At 35.7% G+C, this 15,243-nt stretch overlaps 2 protein-coding genes across 6 annotated transcripts; both read right to left on the bottom strand.

Annotated features, from left to right (window-relative positions):
• Positions 1 to 303: 303 nt before the first annotated feature.
• On the bottom strand, positions 304 to 6,230 carry mydgf (myeloid-derived growth factor). Its single transcript, XM_060881914.1, has 6 exons — positions 5,978 to 6,230; positions 5,285 to 5,335; positions 3,915 to 3,976; positions 3,472 to 3,553; positions 1,880 to 1,952; positions 304 to 718 (listed from the first exon to the last, which is right to left on the bottom strand). Exons 1-6 carry the CDS (start codon positions 6,134 to 6,136, stop codon positions 639 to 641), a joined length of 507 nt encoding a protein of 168 aa, XP_060737897.1. The 5' UTR covers positions 6,137 to 6,230; the 3' UTR covers positions 304 to 638.
• A 2,217-nt stretch (positions 6,231 to 8,447) lies between these two features.
• On the bottom strand, positions 8,448 to 12,148 carry mibp (muscle-specific beta 1 integrin binding protein). 5 transcript variants are annotated; one of them, XM_060881951.1, is made up of 8 exons: positions 11,988 to 12,148; positions 11,149 to 11,239; positions 10,726 to 10,774; positions 10,368 to 10,542; positions 9,947 to 10,018; positions 9,554 to 9,638; positions 9,357 to 9,442; positions 8,448 to 8,932 (listed from the first exon to the last, which is right to left on the bottom strand). In XM_060881951.1, exons 1-7 carry the CDS (start codon positions 12,011 to 12,013, stop codon positions 9,368 to 9,370), a joined length of 573 nt encoding a protein of 190 aa, XP_060737934.1. In that variant the 5' UTR covers positions 12,014 to 12,148; the 3' UTR covers positions 8,448 to 8,932; positions 9,357 to 9,367. The 5 variants fall into 5 exon arrangements, with proteins under 5 accessions (XP_060737934.1, XP_060737925.1, XP_060737917.1 ...); XM_060881942.1 differs by having other exon boundaries at positions 8,448 to 8,935; XM_060881934.1 differs by having other exon boundaries at positions 9,532 to 9,638.
• Positions 12,149 to 15,243: the final 3,095 nt, after the last annotated feature.

Genomic DNA, 15,243 nt, shown 5'->3' on the forward strand with positions numbered 1-15,243 from the left:
ATTGGCAGTCTGTGTCTGATTAAATATTTAACTGAATTAATTAGGTGTATGTCCATTTTATTGGGGCACAAAGCTGCATCTTGATAAAAGTAGAATAAGTAAATAAAAATATTGGGCTTTTTTTTGCTAACATTTTAGACTTAAATATATTTATGGTTTCTTAAAGTTGCAAAGTTCAAATATGGTTAAAAACTAAACAAAAAAACAAGGATTTACAATGTTGTGGTACGATCAATTTTAGCGACATAACATTTTGACCACAGACATTTGTTGACTGAAATAAGAAAGCACTTCTCACAATCCAACAGCTGAACTTATTTATTAAAATCTATTTAGACTATTACTAGATCATGATCACAGAAACTGAAAATATATTGCTTTGTCAAATTGTGGTAGAAAAGTTGAAACTCTTGTTTTTTTCCCCTTCAGGCACAGGCAGATGACAGAAATGCTTGTTTTTTTAAAGTGGAGGAATCCAAAAACAGTAGGAAAATGGGGACATCATTCATCTCTTCTTCTGGCTGAATCTCTGCTGCTCAGTGATGTCAGGAAACAGTTTAGTAACAGGGTCCAGGACTAGAGCCACATCCATCCATTTGTTCCCCTTTTTCTAAGCGTAAGTGTCTGAGGTTAACCAATCAGAGCTCATCATGACGAGTCCTACCAATGATGGTGAGTTTGGAGAGTTCAGCCCGGAATTTTCCTTCTTTGTGTGTCACTAAAGAAAACAATAATGAAAAGAAAAAAAAACAAAAAAACATAAGCAACCTCAGCAGGCAACGGTATCTCAACTGTCATGGTTCTGCACTAGTGAACAAAAGTTTGAGTTCAAATCCCAGGACTACCACTGAGCCATTGTCGGGTGCCTGAGTGAGACGCTTTAAACAGCACTTCTATATGACTAGATTGAATTCCGTTTCACTTGTGTAATTACAATTTGTATTAAAATGTGTCTGCTGAATGAATAAATGTAAATGTGAATCTCAGGGCTCTCTACAATTACATCAGTCACAAAGGATGACTCCAAGGATCAAAGTGGCTCTCGATCACCGAAATAATCATACTGTCAGAAGAGATAAAAGTGAAAACTGTGTTGCAGAGCAGTACAGCATCCAGACTCTGCCAAGTGACAGGCTCGCCTGGGACAACAAGGGATCATAAATCAAACCAAAACATCATACACCACCTCTAGTCTTTCTTTTCTGTTCATTAATTGACATCCCTGGCAATTATGTGCATTTCTGCATTTCAATTAAGTTTAGCTAATAAAATGAAAATTAAATAACTGCAATTTATACTAAACAAAATGATCAGCAAATGATCAGATATATTTATGATATATATATCGTCGCTGTCGGGCAGAAACCTCGTATGTCCAAATTTTGTCAATTTCATATTTTTTCACATATCGATGCTATTGGCTTGAAAATAGCTTGAGCGCAAATCTCATAACTCCACTGGACACTTCAACTGTCCACCTCTTCCTCACTCCGCAGGAGAGCTTCGCGGCATATTTCTCCTCAAGAAAAGTCACAACGAATCAACACGTCTTCTGAGGTAAATGTCTTCAAAACACTGGGCTCAAAGAAAAAAAAAATCTTGACCCCCGCTAGTTCTGGTGCTCGTCTGAGGACAGGAATTTAGCGCAAGACAATCCACTAACCCCTTTAGTCCTAAGGGACTAAACCCTGTGCATTGCAGATAAGGTACGGCGTTTTTTTAATTTCCTGAAAAATAACGGTTTTGGTGATACGAGGATTCCGCCCGACAGCGACGATATAGATTTTTATATTTATGATATTTATTGATATATATATATATATATATATATATATATATAGTTCAGAATGTGCAGTAATCAGCAGTGAAGTCAGCCCACCTGTGGAGTCACCAGTTATGTACTCTTCTTCCTTCAGAGCCACATCCTTTAATCCGCCTACAGCTGACTGGGACTGAGAGAGAGAGAGAGTTAAAGTGAGAATGTAGAGCAATTATAATTCTATTATTCATATTCTTTTTGAAGAAATCTCTTTTTTCTTTTACCCCATTGAAGTTTAGAGCAAAAGAAAATGCTTTAAATTTGATTTCTTATCAGAATGAAAATATTTTTTGAGGAGGCCATAATCTGAAACAGCTCCAAAGAAAATCCTGTATCTGTTTTATCCGTACGAACAAGGGTTAGGGCTCAAATTAGGGGCTGATTCACAGCAGAGTTAAAAAGAAATATAGTTCAAAGTTTTGTCCAGAAATTACACAAATTTCTTGTGTGTGTGTGTGTGTGTGTGTGTGTGTGTGTGTGTGTGTGTGTGTGTATGATGGTTGCTGCCTTGGATTTATGCCAGAGCAACAAGGCAAAAGTAGGAAAAATTAAAGGCATAGTAAGGTTTTACTAAGTCTCTGATCTCTACTGAACAGATAAACATTTAACACGCCACAAACACAAAGGATTAGGGTCTTCCCTGATGTGATCGACCAGACGAACTTCATATTGATTTGCAGTGATGCTTCAACTAAAATTGAAGCATCACTGCAAATCAATATGAAGTTCGTCTGGTGCATCACATATATGCATCATATCATATCTATGCATCATATTTAAATGTGAGTTCACAGTAAATGCTGATGGTCATGATGATAATTGCCCTCAATTATAAAACTGGGTATCCACATTTTTTCCAGAAATGTATTTGATGAACATTTGTACATTTTTGTACATTGAACATTTGTATTGTACACAAGAAATTTGAAATTCAAGAACATCCGGTTGTACAAATCAAGAGCTCCTGAGTTTGTCCAAATGTGTGCAGGTGGACACTCATAAATATGAACCTTGACTGATAGGATTTAAAGCACACTTAAATTTTATATACATATTGTTTTTAAATTTAAATAATTTGTTTATTTTGATTGCACACATATTCAATTTCAATGTTATGGAACTATCCATAAATTAAGGGGGAAAAAAAGGCTAGATTTCTAATCAGAGCAAAATAAAAGCTGCCATATGAAAGGTGGAAGAGATAAGGTGTGTCTTTTGGTAGATGACACACGGTGATGGGTGCACTACTGGAAGATTTAGTGCACAATACTGTATGTTTAGGAGGCGTTCTTTCACCGTTTAATTGTAATTCTCGTTTTCATCTCTCTGTGAGCATTTATGGAGTTTTGTGGGTAATTCAGCCGTACCATGAACATGCTTGGGAATTCACAGCTGATCTGAATTTATTACCTATACACGTGTGCAAAGAAAATAAACCTTACAAAAACTTAGGAAAATCTGTCGGAGTTTTTTCGTTTGGTTTAGCTTACGAAAACATTTAGACACAGCTTTGTTAAAAACTGATAAACAATGCCCACTGTGAGTCCTTATTATAACAATATGTATCGGATCTGATGTTACACACTTTTGTCATGAGACATTGGAGAAAATGGTGCATCTTCAGTGTTGTTCACGAGATAAGTGATACTCACATATGCATTGGCGTATTCAATCTTCGCTCCTTTAATCTCAGCTTTGAACTGAGTGAAAAACAAGTAGGATTTCCCTTGGGGCCTTTCATTTTAAAAGAAAAAAGAAGAAGAAGAAATCATATTTCTTTCATCTCATGATCGCAGGTCACATGACAATGTATGGAAACAAAACAAAGACTCAAGACATCAACAAGCATCTGTCTGCATCATATCATTTCACAGACAGAATCAGCACACCACCTGGTGTCTTAATGGAGCAGACCAACTAATGCTAATGTTCCTGAATGATGAATACATACAAAACAGCCGCCAATTACCATTTTGCTTTTTCAACATAAACCACGATTGTTTATGACCACAACTCAGACCGTACACACCAAACCTTCCATGGAGTTAAAAACCACCTTAAAATCTCAAACCAGCATGGGATTCTTGACTCTTACCTCCACACGGAGCAAGAAAAGAGCCTGTCATCATCACTCAAACCCACACTCATCTGCCATTGCTACAGGGAAACAAAAACAAACATGTCAGAAACAGTGTTTATCTTTAATAACACACTTACACTTTAATAACACAATTACAATGTGTTGTATCAGTGTTTAAATGGTAAGGGTGTTACTTTTTTGTGCTATGTTGATATATTTATAGGACATTATGGATGACTGAAGGCTGTAAAAGTAAACAGCACGATCACAAAGCTATGGAGTAAGATTGATATGGCCCGGGTGACCGAGCATAAACACAGGCCAGGCTTTCTGTGTCACTTTTTGCAGTACTACAGACATGTGAACAAAAACAATACAAATGTTGCACTGAGATCTTATCATTCCTATCCTGCTAATGGAATTCCCCTACAGTGCTGATTAATGAGTCAGGCACTTTAATCAGGGTAAGTGCAAAAAATGCAGATGTCCTTCAGAGATGCACCGGACACAGATCCAGCAAAGTATTTCAATATGGATTGAACCAATCAATACTAAATAAATAAATAATTAAATAAATAAAATTATTATTATTAACAATAATAATAATAATAATAATAATAATAATAATAATAATATAGATGATAACTGAAACATTTTTTTTTTAAATCCTGCACTTCAGCGACTGAGTAGGTTTTGGTTTGTTTTTCATCCTCTGATCCTCTGATGTGGCTTATCAGATTGCATTCATACATGTATGTTGTTTATCTGGTTTTATTGATGCTTTTAAAATAATTCAATGAGGAAAAATATGTTAGATTGTTTGCCTGAATGAAGCACGGCAAAATAAAAGAAATTTTTTCATCTTTAAATTGTCTTGTTTACAGCCATCAGTCTTGTTATAGCTCCGAGTTCATAATTGTTATTAGACCTGTTCACTTTAATTGAATGGGCCCTGAATTCAGCATGTGGCATCATGTCATCATGTCAACATTTATTTTACATTTAACGAAGACCTTTTTGTTTATTCGGTCAGTCAATTAAAGACAGACAGACAGACAGGCAGGCAGGCAGACAGAGACAGACAGACAGACAGACAGACAGACAGGCAGGCAGGCAGGCAGGCAGGCAGGCAGGCAGTCAGACAGACAGGCAGTCAGACAGACAGGCAGTCAGACAGACAGACAGGCAGACAGACAGGCAGGCAGGCAGGCAGACAGAGACAGACAGACAGGCAGACAGACAGGCAAGCAGTCAGACAGTCAGACAGAGACAGACAAACAGAAAGACAGAGACAGACAGACAGAAAGACAGAGACAGACAGACAGACCCTGGCCACGCCCCTAAACATAGGAGATACAATACAATGCTAAGCAAATCAGTCTTACCTCATTGGTTCCTCCTTGAGAAGCATAGGTGAATGTGCATTCATACTCTTCCTGTAAAATAAAAGAAATTTTCAAATAAGGAATCTAGGAAAAGTGTATGAATTGCATGGAAATAAATAAATTCTTCAGAATTAGCCATTCGCTAACGCTAGCCTGCGTTTTTCAGTGGAGGTGTAATTTCTAGACGACAATAGCAGTGCAGTAAAGGTAAAAATGACCTTTAACACTAATATTTTTTCAAAGGTTTTAGAAAATACAACTTATTTAATGCAAAAACGGGTGTAGATAATTTACTTCCGCATGTCAGTCAGACATCAAGTACATGATTTGTACAAAATCCTGATGCCCCGCCTCCTGACCAATCAGAAGCTGACTTGTGGCATCGCGCTAAACACGTGACATGCTTTTCAAAGACATCCCACTCAGAGTATTTTAGAATGTGCTTTTTGTGTAAAGTCAACAGATTTAATGTTAGAAAATGATCAAAATTCATTATATATTTTGATTTATACACAATGACTATTAAATGCAGTATCACTCAGTGATATAATACCACGTGTCCTGAAGTACAGGATCATCTTTATTGAACACAATGTAAGGTTGTAATATATACTTAATACTGCATATTAATCACAATGCACTATAGGGATGTAGATCATCACTACAGCTTCTGTCATTTCTTTGTGTACTTACAATTTTCTCAGTAAATGAATGCACCACACCTCCGGGTTTGACGTTGAACTCCACTGTTTTAGCGTTTTCACTGGATGCATCAGCAGCCACCAACATAAATAAAACCATTAACAATTTTGGCTGAAACAAAAAATCTGTTCTGCTGTAACCGAAATCCATGGCTGTATATGTATGACACGTTGCGAGCTTTAGCTCTCACTTATTCTATTTTAACGTGAACCGTCCTGTTTGTTTCGCACCCGTATTCCGGTTAACTCCGCCCCCTGCGCTGGAATTGGCTATCAGTGTCACGTGTGAGAATGAAAATTTTGTTTTTCCATTTTTTCTTTGATTTATCCATTATAGTCTATTGTTATGTATACGCCATTTATTATATATGCACATACATTTGTGTGTGTGGTGGATTCCGCATTAAAACGTTAATTCATTCATTCATTCATTCATCTTCTACCGCTTATCCGAACTACCTCGGGTCACGGGGAGCCTGTGCCTATCTCAGGCGTCATTGGGCATCAAGGCAGGATACACCCTGGATGGAGTGCCAACCCATCGCAGGGCACACACACTCATTCACTCACGCAATCACACACTACGGACAATTTTCCAGAGATGCCAATCAACCTACCATGCATGTCTTTGGACCGGGGGAGGAAACCGGAGTACCCGGAGGAAACCCCAAGGCACGGGGAGAACATGCAAACTCCACACACACAAGGCGGAGGCGGGAATCAAACCCTGGAGGTGTGAGGCGAACGTGCTAACCACTAAGCCACCGTGCCCCCCTTAAAATATCAATGTGGACTAATAATCGTGGACTTCAGGAGGAACCCACCTCTGGTCATCTAAGGGACCTGGCAGTCATTAACAGTTTCTGGACCTTCACCTGACAACAAACTTGAGCTAAGACAAAAGCACCGCAGCTTCAGTGAAAAGGCCCAGAGATGTCTTTATTTCTTCATTCATGAGAATAGCAGGACTCAGATGTCACACTCAGCAAAGTCTACAAACGACTTACAGAGAGCATCCTTACGTATGACAGAGAGGAAGTCTCTCCAAAGACTCATTAAAACTGCTGAGAGGATCACTGGATCTATCCTGCCATCAGTATAAGCACTCTTACAACACTGCAAGAAAAAATATAGAACATCCTCCAGGACACACACAACCCAGCTCACTCTCTGCTTACACACAAACCTTCAACATACAACCCGAGACACTGCAGACTGGACAGTATCATCACACACAAAGCACGTGTTAATAACAGCTTCTTTCCAGCCACCGTCAGACTGATGGCAAATGACACAATGGAAGGACAGAATATATCTACCTCATCTCTGTAAGGTCATAAATTTTTATAAGCTCAATTTTTATCTTGGTCATAAAAAGGCTTGCTGCTACATTTACTTGCTGCAATATGACCAATATATATGTATATTTGTTTTATATTGTAGTGCAATTCTTCACATAATTTCTATAATGTTTATATTCTGTGTACAGCATTCATTCATTCAAATCAAATTTATTTCTATAGCACTTTTTACAATTGACATTGTCTCAAAGCAGCTTTACAGAACATAAACATAGAACAAAAGGTTAATATAAGGAATAATATAAAGATTAATATTAGATATATTTAAATGTGTTTGTATTTATCCCCAGTGAACAAGTCTGAGATGATTCAGGTGACTGTGGGAAGGAAAAACTCCCTTGAAAGTAAAGGAAGAAACCTTGAGAGGAACCAGACTCAAAGAAGAACCTCATCCTCATATGGGTGACACTGGAGGGTGTGATTATAAATATACAGTCTGATAAATGTGTATTAATGAGGAGATTGTTGTCCTCAAAGACCATATGGAGTTGGCATCTCCTCAATACTGCTCTTTTTATTTGTCATAGTTCTTTTATTACCGGTCTTGTTTACTTGCACAAAGATCCTGTGCAATCTGTACATGTACAAATGGCAAATAAACCTTGTGTATCTTTGAAATGTAAGTGAACCACAGTTTAACCCATCCATCAGTTCTGTATATATAGTAAATGGGCCAAGAATAATATTAACATTTAAACACAAATAATTTACTGTGCTTTATATTAAAATAATTTAAAACCATGAATACTGTTTCTGTTTATAATACAGTATTCTGTTTAAAGAATACTGTATTTAAAATAGTTTAAAATAATGACCACTAGATGGCGCTAAGGGAGCGAAAACACATTAATATATTAACTATATTATACATTAATTTACTAGGTCACAGACTAAAAATACACCAGTCTAAAACTTTGTTGGGTGATAATACAGCAAGAGCGAATTTAAACAAATAAAATTTTACTGCCAATGACGCAGCTGTTCAGACATCATGGGTATGTTCATCACCTCGGTTAAAGAACAAAGAGTCTTGATGCTTACCTAACCAAAATTGGTCCCTGCCTTGTAGAAATAATCAACAAAGATCAGAAATAGGCAAAATGATTTTGAATCCAGTTTTTAATTTGTCTGATTGCTGTTTTGCAATTCAGTGTATCAGAAAATCAGTGGATGCTGTTGTACAGAAGGAACATATCCAAATAAGTTCACTTAATAATAATCTAACTAGGCATCATGTGACAAAACATTTGAATCCATACTGCACATGTTCTGCATTTAGCATGTAAGAAAAAAAGAACAATGACAGGGTAACAACCTGAAATTTATTTGGAAATCCATTACTGAATTGTCTGCATGAAAAGCATAGATACAAACAGCATCCTCAATTGGAAAGAATAATATTAAGCTTTACCATAACAAAAAAAAAAAAAGAAAAACTCCAAAGACTCCAAAAAGTGATAAGTTAACATTCCATCATCATATTTACAGTCACACTGGTTTAAAATAAGGTTTAAAACAGAAAAAAGAGAACTTCATAGAGGGGCTATTTACAGTTGTATACAAAGGCACTGCTGGCCGGGATGCTGCTGCTGAAAGAGAAGAAAAGGGTCAAATGTTAACCAAATGACTTGTAGAGCTCCCATCTCAAGAACAATGATAGCCTGAATCATTCAAGTGGGGTGAAACTAAAACAGACTCTCCCTTAGCTAAAGAGCAAGTTGCCAATTCACTCCAACCCCCACTGAAATACAAAGACTTAAAACTACAGCTCGGTAAATTGACTCCTTGCTACTGAAATCACTGGCAAATATCTATAGTTCAATGGGAATAAAACCCTTCCAAATATGATCAGCTTTGGGGCAGTAACAGTAACTCTGCTTCAAGGTACATTTAGTAATAAAAGCAGTGAGGTTTTACGAGTCTGAAAATAAAATGTACTGTTTTTTTCTATCCATCATCCCATAAATTAATTCACTCCAAATAATTGTCTAATGATCGGTCTTCTCTTACCTATAAATGATTCAAAAGTGTATTGTGGAGGTCTTCATACACCTGCTGGTAGATTTCATCTTTAGATTTCGAGCCATCCAGGTATTCTAGTGCATAATGATGAAATATCAGTCTCAGTGATTTTACTTAATAAAACACTTTAAATATGCTGAATGCATAGGTAAAATATACAAACCAATTTGCAAAAGGCTTTCCACCATCTCTGCATTGTGTTTTAGGTACATGGGCCACACATGACCGTCAAACAGGCCTGGAGGGTCAGGGACAATGTACTGTCTTGAACTATGGATGAAAAAATACTGATCAATTCAGATAGTCTTAGTTAAATTTTCCCCAGGTCATTTTAAAGTTAGAACAGAGTTGCAGCCTAGTTCATATAGGGGTTTAAACGCCCATATCACACTCTTGTTCTGATTTAATTTAACACATTTGCATCATTCATTATGTTACTTTTATTGTGAATACTGAAAAGGTTTAATTCATATTGAATCCAGACATGGGTTATTTTATACTGTGATACTAACACACCTTATAAAATTGCAAGTCAGGATGACTTACAAGGTCAAGCATTCATTTTACAAACCACATACCTTCTCCTCCTCTTGCACACATCATAAGGGATGGTTATGTAGTAACACTTGTCAAACACTTCCATCAGGGGCCTGTTCAAAGAAGTACAGGACACAGCTCTCAATATTTATCAACAGTACACAGTTGTACATAACATATGAAACAAAATGGCAGATATCACTTGAAAAGAGGGAACATTTAGTTCAGAAGCACCAATCCTATAGCCATCCAGACGCTCTATCACCTTATCAGTGGGTCTGCAGAGACGAGTCACATGACCTGCCCAAGACGCTACAGCATTATGCACTGTGTGAACCCCAACCTAGGCCCCACCCCCAAGTTCACAGCACTACATGAACCAGATGTCTTTCCAAGAAGATAATCTTCATTCACTAAAATTCTCAGGACCTTGTACTGCAAGTACATTTACAGAACACTCACTTGTAATTGTACAAAAGAAATCCCTCTATAATGAGGATGTGGGTTTCGTCCTCTGGTGATCCCATTTCTGTTGCTGGGGTCACCTGGATGCCATGGGAGCGTGCAAACTTGACTGGGTTCTCAATCCAACCTTTTATGGTGTTCACCATGGCTTCCATATCCAGTGCTGTTATCACTAGAGAAGTGAAAAAGGGCAAAGGTTCAGTGGAACAATAATAAAAATGAACAATTTTTTGAAACACTGCATACAAGTGGAGGAGTAATGGATGGGGAATTACATTTGGAGATGACTTTTGTTAGGGATAGTGTCTACAGTAAAAGGAGTTATTGGTCGCCTATGGCCAAATCTCATTCTTACCATCCCACTGTTTAAAGCCGTCCTCTCCGACCTCTATCTGATCCGGTGGCTGAAATAACAGTGACCAATAAAACACTGCAGAGGCCTCAAAGTGATCCGCAATCTACTAGATCTGATCACACCATTATCACAAACATGCTCTTCCCCCAAAAAATTATCAATTGCTACAAGAGCTACGTTTAACATGCTTGGTTGTATTCAGAAATACATATCTGATCCAAACAAAAATGTAATGACTGTTAGAATCGTGTAAAAATGTAAAACTTGGAAAAAAATGACTCAATATTTTGAAAAATGGGGGCAAAGCAACTAAGGAGAAAATGTTTGATGCAATATCTTTGTCCTTTGGAAACAAAACAGCATTTGTTCTGTGTATCTTTGAGCTAAATACAATAAAAAACAAATCTAAAACTGCGTACTCACCTTAAAAAAGTCATCTTGATGAACCACACAACAGTTAGGTAAGGCTTTGACTAACCTATTAGTCAGTGTGGTTTTTCCACCATTGGTCACGCTGTAGAGGAGAAAAATGCTTAAAATAGGCGACAGACCTGGACAAAGCAGGTGACGAAAGATAAAAGATCTCATTAAACTCTGGTTAATATTTACTGATTAGAACCTTGCTAGCTGGCAAGGGGCAGCAATTTGGCGGGATAAATCCAGTTGGCACAACAAAAGGTAAAGTTGGTGCTAGTTTACCAGATTTTAAAAAGTTATATACCATTATCATTATTTAAAAAAAAAAAAAAAAAAAAAAAAAAAGAAAGAAAAATTTTGCCTTAAAGACCAAAAAAATTTCTATCAATAATCCAACATGTTTATAGGTTATTAACTAAACACCCAATAGTTTTCCCTTACCTCATTTATTACAACAGTAAATTGGGTTATTCTTCAAACGTTACTTCATCGACAAATTACATCAGATATGTGTTTCTAAACAAGTGTAGTTTTAGGTTGTTTATGCGTTAATTTGTTTTGTTGTTGTTGTTATTATTGTTATTGTTATTGTTGTGTCCTCGCGCGCACCGTTTTAAATCTCCCGCTTAAAATCACTTCCTCTCCAGCTCACGCGCCACTCATCCAACCGTTATTAAACGTTTCTGATTAAAACACTACATCTGTTATATTATATTAAACACACCATACATTCCAAAAACTGTTTAATTAGACCAACACTAAAAACTGTTTAATTAGAAAAAAAAAAACCATATTCCAACAGTTTAAATAAAAGACATTTAAATAAAAGACATTTTATCACTTACCCGCCGATTCCTATAATGAATTTCATTTTTCTTCGGGCTGTTTTTTGTCACCAAGTCCAAAATAATAACTATTCAAAACGCGAAATTATTAATAATAACCTTACAGACAACTGAACTTAAGTCAGGCTGTAGCAGCATGAAGTGTTTCTGCTTCACGTGGCTTTATGAGCAGCTCAGCCGTGTCACTCAAACGCCTGCCATGACACCCACCAATCACGTGCAAGGGGGGCGTGGCTACTGTCTGACATCAACACAGCAAGTTTGTCTGAAAAGTATGGAGTTTTTAGGAAGGACGTGAAATTGAAAATAGTACAAAAAGTTACAGAAAAACAGACCACAGTACGCAAAGTGCATCTGATATACAAAGGGGTGTGTGGGTGTATATACTGAAGTCCTAAGAGGCCATGAATTATTATTATTATTATTATATACATATTATTATATATTATATATAATGGGCCACATTTCCATTCTAGCTCAGTAGATAGTCATTTTCAGCACAGCACTGACATGGTATTGTATATGTTACACCTTAAAGGTTATACATATTTTGTAGCTAGGTTACTGCCAGTAATTGTTAATGTACAAATACACTGACCAATAAATGGCCAATGTGTGTAGCTGTAATGTTTAGCATGCAATCTATGGGGATTTGTAGGTCTATATAAAACTATTTCATGTTTATCTGTTATGGTATCTAGTCAAATATTCCAAGGGCACTATAATGCTTTGACACACTTCCAAAGAGTTCTAACTCACACAAGGGACCAACAGGCATTGAGATAAGGACATTTATATAGTCATGTAGGCCTCCAGGCACTGTATGAACCTTATAGTGGTTGATTTTTTTTTTCTTTCAGCTGCAATTGTTGAGCATATATCAAATATTTAAAATTCTTAATGTTTTCAAAGTATTTCCAAGGTATATTCTTATTTATTGAAAAATAACTGAAGCTCAGCATTTGTAGTGAGTAACTCAGTGATTCCTCAATTGTGGTGCCATTTGTCTCCCATCAATATTACATTTACAAATATGTATGGAAAGGTGAAAGACATACATATCTACAGCATTTTACAGCATTTTGCCTGTCTCAACTCACTTCCAAACAACATTTATTATACATATAATTAACATGCTTTCAGGTATTATATTATTTTTGCATTTAAGTGTGATTCTATTTAATAGTGTATGTATATGCTACATATATTTCCATGAGTCATCGAATATAGGATATGAAAAATGCACATTTTAGTTCGATGACATTAACTTGCTGTTACCTAAAAATAGTAACCCCTTTTAAAATATTTGGAATAAATAACATGTTTAACAGGAAGTTGTGTATATATATATATATATATATATATATATATATATATATATATATATATATATATACACATACATGTTGTAAAGTAATATATCTATTGATATTGATCAAAGGTCATTTTTAAAGCAACCCTGTTACCCAAATTATAGACTGGAAATAAATCATGAATTTAAAAAAAGAATTAAGTAAATTATAAGAAGGCCTGTAAAATCTAGTTATCTACTAGTTGCTAGTTATCTACATTTAGTGTACTGTATTTGCTTCTTTCTCTGCTATTAAAAATTTGTTACAAAAATTTGTTACTATTGTTACTAAAATTTGTTACTAAAATTTGTTATTAAGACTTGTTACTCAGTTACTTGTAGCGTGCAAGTGATTTATGCAACATTAAGGACTATTCTTTAGGTGTAAATAATTCAGGAAAAGTGAAATATCTATTTATGGAAAGACGTGATGTAACCTGGGTAAACGTGCTGAAGTAGCCAGTGTCAGAGCATGTGATCAAGTGTTTATGTTGTCACAGGTACACAGAAATAAGTGTAGGAGCTGGAGAAACTTCTTTCCACAAGCCATTCAAGCTCTGAACAAGGACAAAATCTAGAGATTGGACTTTTTTGAACTTGTCTGTAAAACACCCGCTACCTCAACTGACTCTTTGCACAGCACACTTTTGCATTTTTATGCACTAAATACTGCACACAAATTACATATATGCACTACATTAATCACAGTTTTTAATAACAGTCATTCTATATTCAAGTTGCTGTATAGAGAATATATATACTGTAGTATATCATTATAAACATGTATTGTAAATGTATTACATATACTGCATTTTTAAAATTTTGTCTATTTATTTTTCTTTGGTTAGTGTACAGCTAATTACATTTTATTTTATATTATTCTGTTTTGCACAGCTAATTGCTTTTTAGATTTTATCTTATTCTATTTCATTTTATTGTATTGCATTCTATTTTCTTTTCATTTTGTAATCCATTTTTCTATTACTTTTAGCTATTCTATTTGGTTTATTTCACTGCATGTCATACTGTGTATGATTGGATGTGACCAATAAAATCTGAATGTGAAAAATTGTAATTTGTGTAATTAAAAATAAAACTAAAGCAAATTTTAAAAATGATTAAGATTAAGGGATGATTGCTACTACTCTTCTTAACAAGAGTTTTCTCAACATTTTCGACCAAACAAACCTGCATCAGTGTAACATTTAAACTGGACAGACAAGTCAAACAGGGCCCACAATATATTGCATAAGCAGATCAAACCTGAGCCCACTGTGTGCTCTCCATGGCCACATCTTTAATAATAAAAAAGCAGACAAGAAGTTATTGGCTAAAATCTTGCACACATTTCATTCAAAATCAGAATTAAGAACATTACTTGGTAAATGAAAATGCATAAACTGAGCCAATGTCATTCATATAGTTCTGTTTAATTGTGAAACCTTGACATTCAGAACTTAAGGCAACATAAAATTGCCACTGAACAAAATCTGACAAGCCAAATTCTCCTGAAAATATTGGTTTACACTTCTGCAGAACTTTAAAAGCCAATAATGTACCACAATACTGGTGGAGCAAGAAAGCAATCAAAACATTTAAAAAATCGAACGGTGAAATAGCCATACAAACAAGCAGCAGTGTGAAATAACACACTCAAGCTGGGCACATGTGCAGACAGACAGGAACCTTTGCATGCATCGCTTTAAAGAATCTCTCCTGAGCAAACACACCTATGATTTGTATAGGCAGGGTATTTATAGGCATAAAGTAGACATCAGGGTCTGTCATTAACAGGGAAGCTGCAGTATTGGAGGTTGAATATATATATATATATATATATATATATATATATATATATATATATATATATATATATATATATATATATATAATGTACATAACCTG

The sequence above is a fragment of the Tachysurus vachellii genome, chromosome 1, assembly GCF_030014155.1.
Source record: "Tachysurus vachellii isolate PV-2020 chromosome 1, HZAU_Pvac_v1, whole genome shotgun sequence".
In the NCBI taxonomy this organism is placed as follows: Eukaryota; Metazoa; Chordata; class Actinopteri; order Siluriformes; family Bagridae; genus Tachysurus; species Tachysurus vachellii.